This window comes from Arachis hypogaea, chromosome 4, assembly GCF_003086295.3.
Source record: "Arachis hypogaea cultivar Tifrunner chromosome 4, arahy.Tifrunner.gnm2.J5K5, whole genome shotgun sequence".
In the NCBI taxonomy this organism is placed as follows: Eukaryota; Viridiplantae; Streptophyta; class Magnoliopsida; order Fabales; family Fabaceae; genus Arachis; species Arachis hypogaea.
This window is the reverse complement of record NC_092039.1, coordinates 10,574,024-10,593,572: the sequence shown is the minus strand read 5'-3', so window position 1 is coordinate 10,593,572 and position 19,549 is coordinate 10,574,024. Positions and strand designations below refer to the sequence as shown.

At 27.5% G+C, this 19,549-nt stretch overlaps 1 protein-coding gene across 1 annotated transcript; it reads right to left on the bottom strand.

Moving 5' to 3' along the window:
- Position 1: 1 nt before the first annotated feature.
- LOC112796234 (protein WHAT'S THIS FACTOR 9, mitochondrial) lies at positions 2-3,701 on the bottom strand. Its single transcript, XM_025838600.3, has 2 exons — positions 3,388-3,701; positions 2-1,607 (listed from the first exon to the last, which is right to left on the bottom strand). Exon 2 carries the CDS (start codon positions 1,447-1,449, stop codon positions 184-186), a length of 1,266 nt encoding a protein of 421 aa, XP_025694385.1. The 5' UTR covers positions 1,450-1,607; positions 3,388-3,701; the 3' UTR covers positions 2-183.
- Positions 3,702-19,549: the final 15,848 nt, after the last annotated feature.

Below are 19,549 nucleotides of genomic sequence, written 5' to 3'. Positions count from 1 at the left end.
ATGAGTGATAATATTTTTTCTAATAAATAGATACGGAACTGAAAATATCTTAGGACAATAATACAACTAAATCTGCCACCAATCCATATTGAAATAGCTAATAGGCCATTTCATTCTCATTCAGTAAAAAACAGTGTGGCGTTTGATCTGTTTTTCTTTTTCCCATAATAAATTTTTAAATTTTCATACAACCTGTTCCGCAGAGAAAGCTGCAATCTCATGCTCCTCTTTATCAACATTATCTGAATCTAAATCTTGTTTTGAACTACTCTTAGAAAATCGATTATTCACCCTCCTGTTCTTTAAAATCACTTGTGATTTCTTCATCAACTTGATATACTTCTTCCTAACACCCAACAAAGGATGCTTCTGAAAAGCTGATCTATCGAAACTATAGGCTTCCTTAAGAATAACTGAACAAGTGTTGTTCCTAAAAGATAGATAAAACATATGAGGATGCCGCTCAAATGCTCTGTGCATTTTCTGTGGCAACCCAAAATACTTTTTGAGGCAAAAGAGCTTCTTCCTCTCTGCAGAATGTTCAACAAAAAGTGAAAGCAATTCATGAAGAACCCCAATAAGTCGTTTCTCAGCTATGTCACTGTTTGGATCCAAGTTTGAGAAATCATCATAAGGTGAAATATAAGGAAGCTTTTGAAACTCATCTAGCCAATTCTGAATCTTTGTCCTCAACCTCAAACCTTTTGATGGGAATAAGGGAAATTCAATGGCCTCCATTGTTCCCCCAAAGATCAAACCTTTTCTCATCGCATTCTCTTCCATTACAGAGAGAATCTTTTCTCTTCTTTCAACAGCCAATGCCTTCAATCCACCTTCCATCTCCACAAACTTGAAAGAGTCGTCAAGATTTCGTTCTGGATACTGCAAAAAGTCATCAGGCAACCCCAAATACCACTGCATCCCTTGAATTATCTTTAAAGGAAGAACGTTCTCTTTGGTCATCAATATCATCTTCTTCAACCTGGATTGTAAATCCTCCCTGCAATCTTTGTATACTCTCTTCTCATCCTTGTCAATCTCGGCTGCTTCTGGTGTCAACCTGAACCATGGAAGATTGTATTGAGGACCTGTAAACTCCTCGAAAATGGATGGATACTGTCTCATAAATCTGGCAACCTTCATGGGCACATCCAATTGTAATCCCCTCTTCGACACATCGGAGATAGGGATGCACTCATTGGGATCCTGAGCAATGCAGTTTTTGAGGGAAATTATTGGCTTGAGCAGAATGGACTGGTGAATGTCCTCAATCGAGTCATAGTATGAATCTTTCTTCCATTTCATGTACACATTGACATAACTATACCTCTGGATATGTAAAAGACTATTAACAGAAACCTTGCCATCAAAGGAGATGATTGATTCTCCAAAGCGCCCAAGCAACTTTTTGACTGTTTTGACTGCAGGTTTGTTAAAGACAAAGAACATTGATTGAAAGCTTATTAGCAGCAGGAGTACTTGCCAGTAAATGAACCAGGAGGAAAAGGGAAGTCTTGGTTTCAAACTTTTGATTGATAATATCTTTATGAGGAAGTTTGGTATTGAGCCAACCAACTACAACGACAGAGAGAAAGAGTGTGTTTAACCTGTTTATCATAAAAGCAATGAAAATGATTCAGCCAGAGATGTAAAGAATGCGTATTCAAAAAATTAATGAAATTGTGAATCTAAAGCTTAAGCACAAAAAGCATCTAAATTAGCCATTCACCAAAACTAACATGACGCCAATACCTATTATCGATTGATAGTTGATAATATTTCCAACTTGTCAATATTGGTTACAATAACAAAGAAGACAATAAAGCACATTCCTGCAACATTCAAAAACACCAACAACATTTGTACCTCTATTGTTTCATACGATCACCCGATCAAAGAGAATTAACATATAAGTCATCAAATATCAGGAAATCATATAAATTTAGAAAATACCAGAAGAAGATCATGCACTATTTGCCTTAATTAAAAATATTTAGCCATCATATTACAAAATACATCACAGGTAAGACTTAAGAACATTATATTATAGTATCTATAACATACAACAAACCAAAAGTACAATAGTCAACTAGATATACATATGATTTAACACTCCTTTATCATATTCATTTATATCATAACTAGACACAAAAAAAAAAAGAAATGATGGTACAACTAGATAAAGCCAATCCTCTAGAGTTAAGGATCCACTCGTAAAAGTAAGACGGATCAATGCAACCTAACCCTATATATATCATCCCTTATACACAAGGTTGCGAGAACCAGACCGGTCAATAAACCAGTAAAATCACTAGTTCAATGGTTTATTGGTTCGACCGAAATTCAACCGGTTTAATTAAATATTAAATAAAATTATTAAAAAACCTATATAGAATTTTAAATACATAAATTCAATAATTTCCAACTTAATACAATTCAAAATTTCAAAATTTCACATAATAAATTATCCATGATTTAATATTAGAAGTTCACAAACAACTTCAAACATCAAAGTTCATAACTAAAAACAATCAAAACGCACACAGTGACAAACACATAATGTTCTACTATCAAAAGAAACTTTAACAAACAAGTTTTTAACTAATCAAAGGTACAACTCATCACAAATCATAATCATCCTTAAGTATTGTGAGCAACAAAGAGAAAGAATTGTAATTTCATCCACAAGCGGGATTAATTGCACCTTCAAGAAACTCCGGTGAGTTGAAGCCTTGAAAGTGGGGATTAAGTAAAACGATTCAAAGGCAGCATCTTTGCGGGAAAAAGAGAAAATAAAGAGAAAAGAATCTTCGATCAACTTTAACAAGACACAAAGACGTGGATAACAAATAACATGAATATAACTATACAAGTGATGAACAAATGAAAGCTCAACTGTCATGAAAAATGTTGCAAGTGTGTATTAACCTTTTTTTTATAATTTGGTGTACTACTTTTAATATTAAACGTCATTTATCTTTTTTATAACTAACAGAAAATATCTTTTATACTCTAAAAAGGTGCATTAAAAAAATACTAAACGTAATTTCTCTTTTTTATACTAACAAACATTTCTTCTGGAAATTTCTGTAAGATATTCCATGCGTATATCACCGTGGATTAATTTCTCTTTCATTCTTATATAGCAGGGAATGATTACAAACAGCCTATGACAAACAAAATTTTCACTTAGATTCACTGGTAGGGAGACACAAAGGTTACTAGAGTAAATACAAAATTAACTCAGCAAACTCCACAATAAAACTAAATCAGCAAAAAAATAAAAAAAATAATTTAGAAAAAGGGGACACCGGACACAGAGGGGAGTGATGAATTAGCTCAGCAAACTACACAGCATAAATAATTAACTATTATCACACTGCTTACCGGCGGCGAAGAGGAAGGGGAGTGACGGCGACGACAGAGGAGACGGCGCGACACCGGCGAACAGAGATAGGACTCGAATAGAGAAGAGGAGATGCGGTGGCTGTGGGTTCTGCGGGGCCTGCGGTGGGTGCGGGGCTTGCGGCGGCTGCGTTCTACGGGGCTGGGGGGTTCGGCCGCTAGGGTTCTTTTCATCTTTTGTTTGTTCTTTCAATTTTGACAGAGGAGAGGAGAAGAGAGGAGTCGGACTGGGGGGTCTGGGTCTGGGCTGCGACGGTAGAAAATTTAGGTGTTTTTTTTTTTAAGCTCAAAACGGCGCCGTTTTGAAGGAGGCTCCCAAACTTAATAACTTTAAAAACCGGCCGGTTTCTCTGTTCATCAATTAACCATTGGTTCGACCAATTTTTTGATCGGTCTTTTTTCAATATTATAAGTTTTACGTGAATTTCAAAGTACCTTATTCTTATGATTAACAAAGCAAAAATAGTCGCAACTTATCTATACCAATATATAAAGTCAATATCAGAATTTAGTATCCAATTTTTATAGATATCATTTATTTTTAAATAATTTATTTTACAAATTAAATTTATAAATAAAATAGTAATAATATATTTTTGTTTTTTAATTAAAAAAAGTCATTAATCCAAAAAAAGTTTAATAACTATGCAATCGTGAAGAAATTAAATAAGCTCTACTTACAAACATTCATTACTGTTGTCGATCTTCATCTTACTATCTTTTGGTTCTGACCTAGTAAGGAGAATTTAATAAATCAATAATCACGACTAAAAAAAAAATACAATATCACCTCACAAGAAGGCATGCAAATCATGGCAGATACAACTCTAATGCCAACTCCATTATTAAGCACATATATCTATATTTTATCTTTTAAAAAAATAATAGAAACACACAATAATAGAATTGGTCTAAATAATAGACGTTATAGAAGTATAAGTAGTGAAAGATTAAGTTGTAATTTCAATCAAAGTTTTGATTTTTTTAATATTTTTTTTTTGCATAAATAACATTAAAATTGTGAAAATGTAATTTAAACTTTTTAAATGAGTAACTAAGTCTAATATTTCAACTAAGAGTTTATTTAAGATATTTTAGAATGAAATTTAGCAAAGCATATACAGGAAGTTATAAATTGGAATTGGAGACTCTTTATTCTTTTAATTCAGAGGAATGCAAATAGTGTTGCAAATTGTATGGCTAAAGTAGCTACTTCTGGCGCGGACATTCATTTGAATTGGAGCCAACCATGGAGTGAGCTTCAACATCTAATAGATTTAGATATGAATCTAGCCAATTAATTTGGCTTTGTCTCTTTTTTTTTTCTTTCTTTTCTATTTAGTCACAACAAAAATAACTTCAATTTTAAAAAGTGATTTTTGATTACTTACTTGCATTTCATCTCTTTAATTTAGTATTCAAATTATGTTCTAATTTTATCTTTACATTTTTTTCAATTCTATCCTATTCAAGAAGAATAACCCAATAAATATCTAACTTTTTCTTTTTCATTCTTTTTACTATTTCAATTTTTAGCATTTATAATTATTTTTTATTCTTTTATAATTACTTATTGATTATCCTGATGTTTATATTTATCTTCACATAATATTTTATGTACATGTTGATTCACATCAGATTTTTTAATTTTTTTTTAGATATTTTTAAAGTGTTATTCACTTTTAAATGTAACTAAAATTAATAATTTAATATAAATTAATAAATTATTTTACTTTATTAATTAAAATTATGATGTGATTGTTATTATTTCTCTATTAAACTAATTATAATAATACAAAAAGTTTTTATTTTTTTGAAATTTTAAAAAATATGAATGCAATGATCTTTGATTTACATGACTTAGGATTTAAAAATAATTTTTTAAATGCATGTTGATTGAAAGTAAAATGAATATTGTAAAAATATTGCATAACTAATAGAAAATATATTAATAATATACATGCTAATTTAAATAGCCAAAATAAAATAAAATAACTAACAAAAAAAAGGTATAAAATTTTACCTTTTATTATGTGGTACAAAAATAATATATAATAATATAATAAATCGTAATGCTTTGATATAAAAAAAATACAACTTTTAAGATAAAATAAAAAGATGTGATATTTTATGCATTAAATAATTTAAAAAATACTTATTATAGAGAAAGTTAAAACTATTTTGACCTAAATAAAACTATTTAATAAAATTAAGAGAGTGTGTTAAAAGTTTTTAACTAATTAAAAGAATCACTATTATTACCCTATTAAATTTGAGTAATATCAAGTGAGAATTAAAAAATAAATCTGAATAATAAATTCAAAAGTTTTTTATCTTTCTTTATATAGTATTTTACTTTAAGTAATTATTTTTTATGAATAGTATTTAAATGATAAATAAAATAGTAAAAAATTACATTAGTTATAAAAACTAATGTCATCCTTAAAATACGATTGCATTATTTCAAGACATATAAAATGAAATAATAAAGTATAGTTTAATTAATGTGCACAATATTAATAAAAACAAACGTATAACTTATATAATAACAGTCAAATATAAAAAGTAATGATAACTATCTGTTTTAAGATATTATATTAAATTGTAACTTAAATTTAGAATTATTAGTTAAAAATTTACTATTTTTATTATATTAGTTAAAATTAATATATTTTGATATTAATTTTTAGGATTACTAACATTAAATTTTGATAATTTAAACAAAATGTTTAAATATTTTATGTCTTAAATTTTTTATTAATAGAACAATAAAATTACTTAACACACACGTCAATAAAAAACTATTATTTTTATACATCTAGATATTTAAAAGAGACAAAAATGAATTCTTTTCATAACACTTTAACAACTTATAAAAGTTAAATGAATGGTTATAGATCAAAATGATAGATCAGATTGAAAATTGTGATAATTGTACTTTGTGATAATTAATTACAATCAAGTGAAGAAAATGTGGGAGGAGAAAAAAAAAGAAAGAAGAACAAGGCAATATAACGGTTGCGCTGAGACAATGACAAATATGTGTATAGAGAATAATAGTAAAAGAAATAATAGTGTGTGATACAATGAAAGAATATAATAAAAGTACAAATTAATAATTTGAAAAAAATAGTAAAATTAAAGATAATTTAATAATTTGAATATAAAATTTAGAATTATTGATAAAGATAAAAAATATTTTAAATATAATGTTTTATCTTTGCTTCATAGTTCAAATGATATAGTGCTCCCATTCTCACATAGAGATTTTCGATTCGAGACTTGATCCTAACTCTGAAAAAATAAATAAATAAAATTATATAATATTTATAAATAATTACTTTTATAAATGTTTATGATTATTTTGTTACACATAATAATCATATAATAAAAATTTTTAATATTTTATTTAATTTAAATTTATAAATTTCTAATATTCTAAAATTTAAATAATTTAAAAAAATTTATATTTATTTTTTAAATAATATTTATTTTAAATTTTTAAATTATTTTATCAAATTTATAATTTAAAAAAAATATAAAAATTATTCTCTTAAAAACAATAAAAAAAGCTACTAAACAAGCACGATAGTACCTGTTGAGCCGCTAGTATATTATAGTGCATCATATCTAGCTATCCTATTTATCTTAATTCAGTGCATCACAAAATGAGAAAATTTTTACATCTAAGCAAAATATTTAATTAAGTCTAATCAAATTATTATAACTTTTTAAATCACGCATTCTTTCTCCTTTTCTGTTTCCTTTCCCTTTTCCTTCTTTTTCTCCTCCTCTTCGTCTTTCTTTTTCTTCTAAATTCGCACAGGTTCTTTTTCTTTCCTCCTTCTCCTTCTCCTTCTCCTTCTCCTTCTCCTTCTTCTTCTTTATTATCGTCATCACCAATAATACCAACATTTTACAAACATCTTTATTAGTTCTGATTTTTATTGCTGTCATCATTAAATGATTTCGATTCATTTTTTAATTTATTTCGGTTCATCTGTATGTTAATCGAGGTTCATTTGATGCTGCTAATAAGTATTGACCAAATTTTTTATTCCTTAAGTAATTTCGGTTTATTTCTTAGTTTAATTGAGATTCATTTGGATCGAAATGAATTCGATGTGTTTTTACTAATGATTGAGTTTTTTTTTAACAAAAAAGAATGAAATTATTTATTATCACTTTATTCAATTGTATTAGATTTCATTTCATTCCATCCAATTTGTCTTAAAAAATATTTGTCCATTGTATAAAATTGAATTCAGAAATACCTATGTCTAGAAGAAGAAAAAAAATAACCTACGTGTGCGAATTTAAAAGAAGAAGAAGGATGAGGAGGAGGAGGAAACAGAAAAATAGAAGGAGAAGACGAAGACAAAAAAATTGCGTTATTAAAATACAAGAACCTACATGCATGAATTTAACAACAAAGAAGAATGAGAGAAAGAGAAAACCGAGAAATAAAAGTAAAAGACAAAGACAAAAAAGTTGTGTTATTAAAATGCGTGTGTGATACACACTAATATAATAAAAATAATTTTTATTAAGTTTGGATCAATTTAGTTGAATTTGGTTACCAAAAACACTTAGATATGTAGCTTGACTGCACAATTAAACATGCAAACCACATACTTATACTTTTTCATTTATATTAACATCTAAACTATATACTATCAGAGTTCCATTTATAAATTACAACAAGCTGAAAGCCAAAAGAAATTCTCACAAAGAGTGCAACGTGATTCTTTTTACAAATAAGTTCTTCACTTGGGAATTCCATTTCATTGAATAAATATAATACTTCAAGCGCATTAGCAGTAGTTGAAAATAAAATTGAGATAGAGAGAGACTTACAGAGAGATGACACATAGCGTAGCAGTGACTATTTGAGAAGAGGGACATTGCAGCCACCTGCTGCCACGACGGCGACAGCGACGGCATTGACTACGGCAACGACGTCAAGAACAGAAAGTCTTTTTTTTTTTCCGGTCATGAGAACAGAAAGTCTTCTCAATTCGGTGGGTTCTTGGGCGGGGTTTTCAGTTACTGTGCTTAGTGCTAGAGTTTGTTGGGTTGATCCGGATCTCTCTGTCTATGGGTCGGGTTTGTCTGGCCCATTATGTGACAACAACATACGTTTTTGTTATATGAAGCCCATAATTTTATTTTTATTACAAAGCCGAAAAAGTAATTTGAAAAATTGTATGCCTCACGAAGTTAGACTAGAATAACATGTATATTCGAGATGATATTTAATTTGATCTCTTAATTTGTAAATAAGTTTTAATTTAATTTTTGATATTTTAATTACTTTTATTTAGTCCATAAATTTTGCTAATATGATTCATGTTAGTCCTTGGAACAATTTTTAATGGAATACAGACATGAACAATTAGATACTATATTAGATTCTGTAGTCATTTCAGTTTTGACATTTAAATAGTCTAAAAATATTATAGATGGTGTTTGTTAAAATTTTTTCTCCTAAACCAAGTGATACAATATTGTTTTGGAACTATTTAAGTACCAAAATCAAAACGATATCATTTTACAAGTTCTAACGGAACATTTGACTATCTATATAAGTGTTCTATTAATATTTTTGTACTGAAAATTATTCTAAAAATTAATATTAATTACATTTGCAAAATTTAAAGATTAAATAAAAACAACTAAAATTTCAAAAACTAAAATTAAAACTCGCTTACAAATTTAAAAACTAAATTGAGTATTAACTCATACGCTCATACCTTTAATAAAATGATATAATTGGTTAAATATAATCATCTACCACTAATACATTTCTCTGTATATATGACTACGACTAATATATATTAACCATATATAGTAACATGGGAACTAGTACGTATAATTAAGAATGTTATGGGTTAAAAGCACCAATTATGACAACTGATTGGTTTTGTTTATGTCGCAGTAAAAGTCTTCAATGCCATCCAGCGTTATGATTATCATGCATGTTCCTGGATCGCTTAATTGTTGGAAAATAATCCACAGTAAGATGCCTCCACATGTATATATAATATAATGTCGACAAATATTAGGTAATCACTTTTTTTCCCCCTTATATTTGTTTTATATTTGAACTACCAAGAACACTGAAACAAGCTTGAAGGCAAAGGATTTTCAACTACCAAATATGGTCCTGTACCATTATTATTATTTCACTAATTTTGTTTCTCCTAGACAAATATATATGGAAAAGATTGATGCCTCTTGAGTGAATATTTAGAGAAAGATGTCTCTATTAATTCTTCAAATGTAACGACCCACAATATTATCTAATAACTTGGTCCAAATTTTTCAAAGAAAGTATCACATTATACATGAACTCTGTTTCAACCCATTGGCAAATTATATTATATGCTGTTTTTCCAAGTTTCAAAATGATTTCAGTGACTGAGGAGACTTGCTAGGGGCCAATATTATACATATTATCCTTTCATATTCACTTCTTTCACTGATTTAATGGTTTTCATAATTTAAATTATCAAGCGTCATTTGAATAAGTTTGACCTATATTTTCGCCTAAGATTTTAAATATTCTAAAGTGAATAATTAATAAAATAATAAAAAATGAGAAACTGATACTTTTTCATATGGATAATATTATTATAGGTATAATTCACTATTCATTCTTAAATGTTCTTTATTTAGAATTTAGATCTTTTAAATTTTGAATTTTTATTTTAGATGGTAAAATATGATCTCACCTTTGAATAGTTTCTTTCTCATATTTTCTCTTGGTCTCATTTATGAAATAAATGACGATAAATCACACTTTACTCTCTAAAATAAAATTCAAAATTTAGATAATCCAAATCTCTCTACTTAATACACTTTGTTAATCAAACAAATATTTATTCTCCATTAATTATATTTTATTTTAATAATTTATATTTAAAATTTAAAATTTATGATTTATGGTATTTACTTAAACATGTTTATTTTAGATTAGACATGATATCTCTTGACCTAACTAATATTGAATTATGTGAGAATTAGAGGTGAGATTTGAGGGTGAAGAAGGTTATAATAAAAAATAGCATACTTTTTGAATAGATATAACATGACGACAGATGGAGCGATGGCGTGGATTATTGTTGTTGAACAAAAGATATTTATACTATGATTTTGCTAAGTGGATTCCATTTTGGTATTGTTGAAAGGATAATAAAATGAGCACCACTTTCATAAAGTTCTGTCAAAAATGTTACTATATCCATAAAATCCTTTTAGTGAAGTGTGTTCAAAACAGAAAAAGACTCTCAAAATATAATTTAACACACCGCCGACCTATTAGGATGACATCAACTCAACAAAGACATATCTTATATTTGCTTTTGGAATATCATTAGGAGTGGCCATAGATAGGATAGGATAGGGTTTGGACCCTATCCTAACTCTATCCTAACTCTATTCGCGGGTTTAAAATTTCATTAAAATTCTATTTTATCTTATTCGCGAGTTGAGAATCTCTCGATCCTAACCCTATTCGCACCCTAAAATTCTAAACTCTACCCTATCCTACCCTATCTGCAGAAATATCAAATTTTTTTAAAGTAAATATAAAATTCAATTATTTCAAATTTTATACGTATTAATAACATAAAAAATAAAAAATTAATGCTCTAAATTATTTAATTAACTAACTAATTTTATGATTGTTAAATCATTACATAAAAGAGGTTGTGGGTTCAACTCTCACTTCCTTCACTAGAGAGATTTTTATAAAATATGTGTCATATATGAGGTGCGGGTAGGGTAGGGTAGGGTACACCCTAAATCCGTACCCTACTTTACCCGCAGGCATACTCGGACCGTACCCTACCCTATCCGAACGGGTTGGACCGAGTTGGGTACCGCGGATAGGATATGAATTGCCAACCCTAAATATCATCCTACTTATTTTTAAGAAAAAGTATTCTAAATTAACATTAATTCAATAAACTAATTAAAAATTAGTCATTAGCTAAAAAGATAAACATAAAAAATTAAATACTAAAAATAATAAAAACATTCAAAATAATATTTAGAAGTAGATCAGAATAAAATTAATTTAAAATTTAGTATTTAGAATTTAAAATTTTAAAATTTAATATTTAATATTTAAAATTTAGGAATTAAAATTTAAAATTGAAAGTACCAGGTGACTAACCACGATTAGTGGCTAGTGATGGTGGATAAAATTATAATATTAAGATAAATAAAAAAATGTGAAAAAAAGAGAAAAGAATGATTTATTAAAATAATGTGAATAAGTGAATTTATTTGTTTGTTTACTAAAATGGATTGATTAGATTGTTGGCTCTTAGCATGGATTGATTTGGTTAATTATTAAAGAAAGAATATGCAATACATTTTTTTCTGAAATTTGTCTATGAATTGTGAAGTAGTGGAAGTCTTTTGTGACCTTTCTAGTCTTGAGATTTATTTCATGAATAAAACGTATGCAACTTGGAGCAACACCTGAATATCAATCAAGAAAAAGTGTTGTGCCACAAAAACGGAAATTGAATAGATTTGTGATTCATTGTTTCTGGAAGAAATAATATCTCTACATGATTCGTTGTTTCAAGGAATGTGCTCTTTTTTATTTTTATATGCAATTTGGCTATTTTATTCCTTATCTAGTGATAGTGGGGAATGAATGAAGAACCCTTTGATCAATCTGGGAATTAAGTACAAAATATTATGATTAGACACATCAAAGAGGAAACCATAAGCAAATTGGATAGGTTTAGTAGTTAATTTATTAGTCGTTTAAGTAAATGTTAAAATTTTGAATTCTGTTTTATACATGTAATAATTTATTGACTGACGGTAAATTTTTAAATAGAATTTCAATATGTGACGAATTAGTTATTGACTTATTAAATTAAAAAATATCATAAAAAAAATATCATCTCATAAAACAAATCCATACTTTAGTTAAATATATATTTTTAAAATATATACAAAATTTTAATTTTTAATATATTCATCGTGTACTTATTAAAATTAAAAATTTTAAAATTTCTGATAGTAATAATTTTTAACATTGACACATATATATTAGCTAAATTCAAAATTCACAATTTTTTGTTTTGTCCTCTGCAACCCCAAACGAGCAGGCAAACAAGGAATCTAGCATTTCCGGAATTGTATGACTTTAATGATCTCCATCTAATTCTAACCACCAAAGATTTGAAATTGACCTTTTACAATAATTTTTGTGAAGCATACTTTTAAGCAATGCTAAACAAGCATTGCGCAAGTAAGGAATGTTTAATTGATTTGGATAAACAATACGGTGTTTCTTTTAAAATAATTGGTTAAGTTTAAACTAATTGTGGGCTCCATTACATACAATTTAGAGGGTTAATTATTTTCTACTAACAATGTGACTAGTACACTAAACTTTTGTTAGATGCTCTTTCTTTTTAATTCACTTTTCTCTTTCTCAATCACTCACTTCTCCATTTTGAATGATTTTGAAAGGCCTTGTTAGTTTTTATTTTTTTAAAATCGTTAGAAATTCAATAGTCTTTATTTTAGTAAATCATTTAGAATGATTGAAAAGTGTTTTGTCTTTCGAGTAAATAATTTAAAAAGTATTTGCTCAAAAATTATTTACTACGTTAAAAGACTTCCATTTTAATATACTTTTAGGATATGTCTAGTTGAGATTTTAATGTCTTTATATTTATGTAACAATATTTGACTTTGAGAATTTACATCAATATATATGTGGTTGATAAGACTGGCAATTTATATCCTATTCGCGGGTATCTAACTCAAACTAATTCATTTGGGTAGAGTTGTTTATTTGACCGGCTACGAGTAGATTAAAGTGCGGTGCAAATTTACTTGTGGTTAGGGTATGGTACGGGTTTAGGATAATATACCCTACCCTACCTTATCTGCACCCTTAATATATTATATAATATATATGTAAAAATTATGTATGTAGTAAAGAAAATGAATGTTGAAGTCACAATCTTTTTCTTATGAAAGCTTGAAATAACCACTAAGTTAGTTGATGATCATATTATTTGTAATTTTATGTTAGATTTTTTTTAAGATTTTATTATTTTTAATTTTATTTTGAACTTAGTTTTTTATTTTTTATTTTATTAATATGTATAAAATTTGAAATTGTTGAATTTTATATTTGCTTGAAATTTTTTTATTTTTCTGCGGGTAGGGTCAAGTAGGGTAAGGTTTAGAATTTTAGGGTGCGAATATGGTTAGGGTTAAGAAATTCTCAACCGACGGATAGGATAAGATAGACTTTTAAAAAAAATTTCAACTCGCATATAGTATTAGGGTAGAGTCCAAACCCTATCCTACCCTACCCATTATCAACCCTAGTGATTGAACTAATAATAAAAAATATTAAGCAAACAAATTATTTTTGTAGTTAAATTTAACTAAATCTTTTTTTTATATATACATTTTTTTTTGTTAACTAATTTTATTGTACCAATATATTATTAGACTAATTTAATTGAATTTGATTACTAAAATAATTTAATTATGTAGCATCATCACCTAATCTAGTAATGATAGATAGTAAATTAAGCAGGAAAATTGGTGTGATTGTGAGCATGATCATTCATAGATCATATCATGGTTTCAAATCGACGACAGTGTATGGCATTTTGCAATTGGATTTGAACTATTTTCAAACTCAACTTATTGCATTCACTTTAGGGAACATAATATAAGATAATGTAACTCTTCGGGGGCCCTATTTTTCTCCTAAGAATATAAATTCACACCATAGTGCGATCTATACACAAAGATATAACATATCTTTGATATCCAGATTATCCACCCACTTTTTCTTGTCCACATACATTATGGTAAATTTCTAATTCTGTTACTTAATTTTCCTAAACTATTAGTTTATGCATTTAATTACTTTTTCTATATTTGGTCAAAGTTCTAATATGCTGGATTCCTCATTTAAAAAAGTAAAAAGTGCTATATCTTTACCTAAGCAGATATACTTCTTCGTTGCATTTCTTTTTATCGATATAGCTAAGTTTTAGTTAAAAAAATACAAAAAAATATCGATATAGCATAACATTTTTTATATGTAAATATTTTTTTTTTGCACACAACACAACTCGATATAGCACAAAAACTTTTTATACATAACACAATTTTTGCTGCACTCTCATAAATTGTTTCTACCGTTGTTTTTTTAGGGATAAGTATGATTTTGGTCCCAACGTAGGGGCTGAAAATTTTTTCGTTCTTCGCCTTTTTTTCGCTCTAAAGTGGTTCCCAAAGTTTCAGTTTGTTTTAAAATGGTCTTCGAACCAAAATGCCCATATCCTTTCTTTTCCAAAATCATGCCACCACCACCACCACCAGAACCAGAACCACCACCACTACCCCCACCCACTGCCACTCCATTACCATCTCCATCACACCAACCAGAACTCAGAAAATCAACATCATCATCATCATCCTCATCAGAACTCAGATCCAGAACTCAAACTCAGACAAACAAAAACTCAACTCAAAAAATCATCATCATCATCAAAAACTCAGAATCAGCAACAACAATACTCCAAATTTAAATTTCAGCAACAACAATATTCCACAACAAATTTCATAAAAAAATCCAGAAATTTCACAAAAAAATTCAATTCACAGAATTTATAGAAGAAGAAGAAGCGGCGGACAGCGACGGGAAGAAGAAGAAGAAGGGCAGCAGTGGGTGTGGCGGCGGGAGGAAGAAGAAGAAGAAGAAGAAGAAGGGCGGCGGTGGGTGTGGCGGCGGGAAGAAAAAGCGGCGGGCGGGGACGGCGGTGCAGCGGCATGGGTCCCCTTTCTCTCCCCCCTCCACCCTCCACCCTCTCCCTCCCCCCCTCTTTTCTCGGCCCCCCTTTCTCTCCCCACCCACCCTGCTTTTGTATCCCCCTTTCTTTTTTTTTCTTTTTTTTTTATTTATTTTATATTTATTTTATTTTATAATTTTTTTAATAAAAGGTAATTTGGTAATAAGAAAAATATAATTAGTAAAAAGGATGATTTTAAAACAAACTGAAACTTTGGGAACCATTTTGGAACCAAAAAAAAGTGAAGGGCGAAATAAATTTTCAGACCCTACGTTGAGGACCAAAATCATACTTAACCCTTTTTTTAATATACTAATTTGTTATTTTTTATGTATGTTAGAAATAAAAGACTAAACTGGAGAAATGATTTGTGTATTATTGAGTGTATTCAAGTTGTTTACTCAAGTTATCTAGAATGATACAACATAGAAGGGTATTTATATATATTAAGAGAATCATAATAATAAAGACGTAATCTCCTATAATAAATATTCGGATATACTAAATAATACTAATTGATCCTAATGGATCCTAATTATATTCTAACAATCTAATAATTTTGTGTGGAGTTTTAATGATACTTGTTATTATTTTATATGCATTTTACTAGTTGGGTGAGTAGGTATGTAATATTTTAAAGATTTTTGTACTACTTATTACAAAATTTTTGTATTGTGTATTAAAATTTTTGTATTTAATAGTTTTGTAGAAAAAGAAGAAGAATATGATGATGATAATAATGATATCGAATGAGGATGGATACAAAGAAGAGAAGAAATCAAACAAAAAAAAAAAGGAGAAAATGAAGTTGATGATAATGAAGGAAGAGGAGAAAGAAAAAGAAGGAGAAGAATTTAATATTGATAAAAAAAATTAATTTTGATGTACTTTCAATATAAAATCATTTTACACGTGCATCCAATCACATAATATTATATTAATAAAAATAACAACTTTTTACATTCACACCATAAATGGTTATTCAAGAGAACGGTTATAAAAATGCTAACATTTTTATTGAAATATTATATTAGTTTTATTAGAGAATTAATATTCTTTTCAGCCAATAAATTAAAGAGTTTAATTTTAATACACTGACGGTGTAACCAATCACATTTGTTCTTTTGGATGATCATTCACACAATTAATATAAAAAATAGTTATTTTTATTATGTAATGTTACATAATTGAATGCACGTGTAAAACTATTTTACTATTTGTGCATCAAAATTAAATTTAAAATTTTCAAAAATTTAAATTTATATATCTAAAATACAAAAAAATGTACATTTTAATATCAAAATTAAAGCCAACATTTTCTTTCAGCCATCAAATTGCATGTCCGGAATTTAAATTTTAAAATTCGCACCTCCAAAATTCAAAATAATTTTGAAGTTTATTTTAAACATCCAAAATTATAAATCCAATTTTACAAACATACAAAAAAGCTGCAAAGTCCATCCCTATCTTAGTTTATACTTTCTTGGCTGATATTAAATCATAGAAGTTGACTTTATCAATTGATAGGATACAACAAAATTAAAAATAAAATGTGAGTTGATTCAATTAGGAATTAATATGAATAAGTACAAATAGGCCACAAGCGAATTCCACTATACTTTATATGTATATAATCTAAGAAAAAAAACCACTAATAGTGACATATGATCTACGCAACCTTAGCCCTCAAACATGGCTCTTTTGGTGGCCCATTGATGGAGTTCAACATCATCACTGTTTACTTCAAAAGGATTTTATTTTATAATGAAACGCAATATAATGTTAATAGAAACTTCCAATTTTTATGTGTGTAATGGAAGTTGCCATCATATTCTGTTGTGTTTTGTTTTGCTTTATTTTATTTTATTTTATTTTATTTTATTTCTTCTGCACTACACATATATAGGCAAGTTTAATTTCATGGGAATTATTTACACGTCATATGGATAGGATACAATATATAATCCTTGCAGATGAATATGTCATTCTGAAAATTGACATAACACAAGCAAAAAACATTACTAAAAAGAGTAAAGAATAATTTGACTAATTTGATGGATAATTTTTAATCTGCATATAGTATTTTTAAACTAATTCATATTATTATATCCAATAATAATGTCCGCAGCATGTAGATTATAGTAATAATTTATTAAAAAAGTTGGTACTATAAGACTATAAGTTTACATCTTCAAATAATATTTTAGTCTAACACAGTATTTATATAATTGTTAAAAATATAATTATTTATGTATTTTTTATCAACTTAAATTTTTAAGAGGAATTATTTTATGACATAGTATCAGAATTTCAATCACCAAAAAGTCTATAGTTCGCTCTTATTATCCCTCTAAAAGAAAAAACAAAGCATAAAATAAATAAAAAGAGAAAAAAATACTTATGCAACAAATTCAAAAAAAAAATTCTTATTTAAAAAATGTATTAGAGATATAATCATTTATGTATCTTTTTTTTATCAATTTAAATTTTAAAAAAATAATTTCATGATGATCATATTTGTGTTTTAATTTTTATATAATCTAATCCTTTTTTCTATAAGTCTTCATAGTTTAATTTCCTACCATTTGAATAATTTTGATCTTTATAAAATTAAAATAAAATATATTGAACTTATGGATCTATTCGTTTTCAAAAATAAAACAGAGAAAACATTTATATAGAAATAAAATGTGATAACTAAAAGGCTATAAAAATCTTGAAAGACCAATAATAGTTAATTTCAAGGATCAAAAACAAATTTTTGGACATTATTATCGTAATGGCTTTTAGATATATGCATTGCTATTACTTGAATTTAATTTTGAAGATCTTCAATCGATTGATGCTGTGATGCAACAATAGATTAGTTTTATGTTAAATTATTAAATTCAAATGGGTGCAACCGCGAAAACAGTGCATAAATATTTTAGTTCAATATGAAGTAGTATAAATTTTTTTAAAGACAAATGCTAAGTAGGGGCAATACTTTTTAGTGGAAGAAAAATAAAGAGTTAATTAATGTTGATTCAAATACAAAAGCTCAATTATTCGGTTTTTATAGTTTTATCTAATTTTTAATTTAAGTTTTTATATTTTTTTAATTACTTTTATATACTATCTCAAATTTTGTAATTAAATATTTCGCGTAATAAAAATATTAGAATTAATAGAATATTCTGTTAAATAAAAAAAATATACCTAATATTTGATTGAATATTTTATTTTGTTTAATAAAATATTCAGTTAATTTCAATATTTTTGTGATGATATAGATTTATTTAAAAAAATTAATATGATATAAGAATTCAATTAAAAAATTAAAAATTTAATAAAATTACTAATAAAATAATTAAATCAATACAAAATAAATATAAAAAATATTAATCAGCTAATATTTTTTTATGAGCGTGGCAATAAACAAATCCAATATTTTGAATTCAAATTTAATAAACGATCAGATAATTTGGTAATCTTATGTTAAAATAAAAGTAATAAAAAGAAATAAGGAAATAAAATTGAGTGATAGATATAATGTTGATATTACTATTTGAATTTGCAGATATCCGAATAAAAATTGGCTCACAACAAAGTATAATGTTAACTAATTTAAGTTGATTGAGTAGTTAGATTATTCATCTACTTAAATAAGTGTCAGAATTTGAATTTCATCTTATGTATGCAGTAATCTACTACTTAAATAAAGGTGGTAACATGCATCTGATTTATGGGTATCTAACCTGATCCCACCCGGTCAAGTAGTGCGGGTAGGGTTTTCGTGCGAGTCGGATAAAGTGTGGGTTGAGTCTCAACCTTATCCGACCAACCCCCACCCTATATATGTATATGTTATATATTTAAATAAAAAAATATTTTAAGTGGATGTTGAATTAAAGACCTCTCACTAAATGTAAAAAATTCTCAGCCACTAAAAAAAGATCATTAATTAATTAGTTAATACTTTTTTCACATAAAAGTCAATTCTATTTTAAATTATCATCAAGTTATATAATAACGTTGCATCTTTTTTGTAACCCGTAAATAGGATCAAATACCCGCGGATTAAGAACATGTAGGGTTAGGATTGAGATATTCTCGACCTGCGAATAGGGTAGAGTTTATATAAAAATTTTAACTCGCGGGTAAGGTTAGGGTTGACTCTAAATCCTACCCTACACTATCCATTGCCACCCCTATACTTAACTACTTAAATAAGTGTCAAGAATTTGAATCCCGCTTTGTGAGTGTAACAATCTATTTGCCAGTGACAAATTTTTAAATAGTGATCAGTA

Excerpts from the sequence above, each read along its gene's own strand:
- LOC112796234 (XM_025838600.3), bottom strand. The coding sequence starts at position 1,449 with ATGTTCTTTGTCTTTAACAAACCTGCAGTCAAAACAGTCAAAAAGTTG.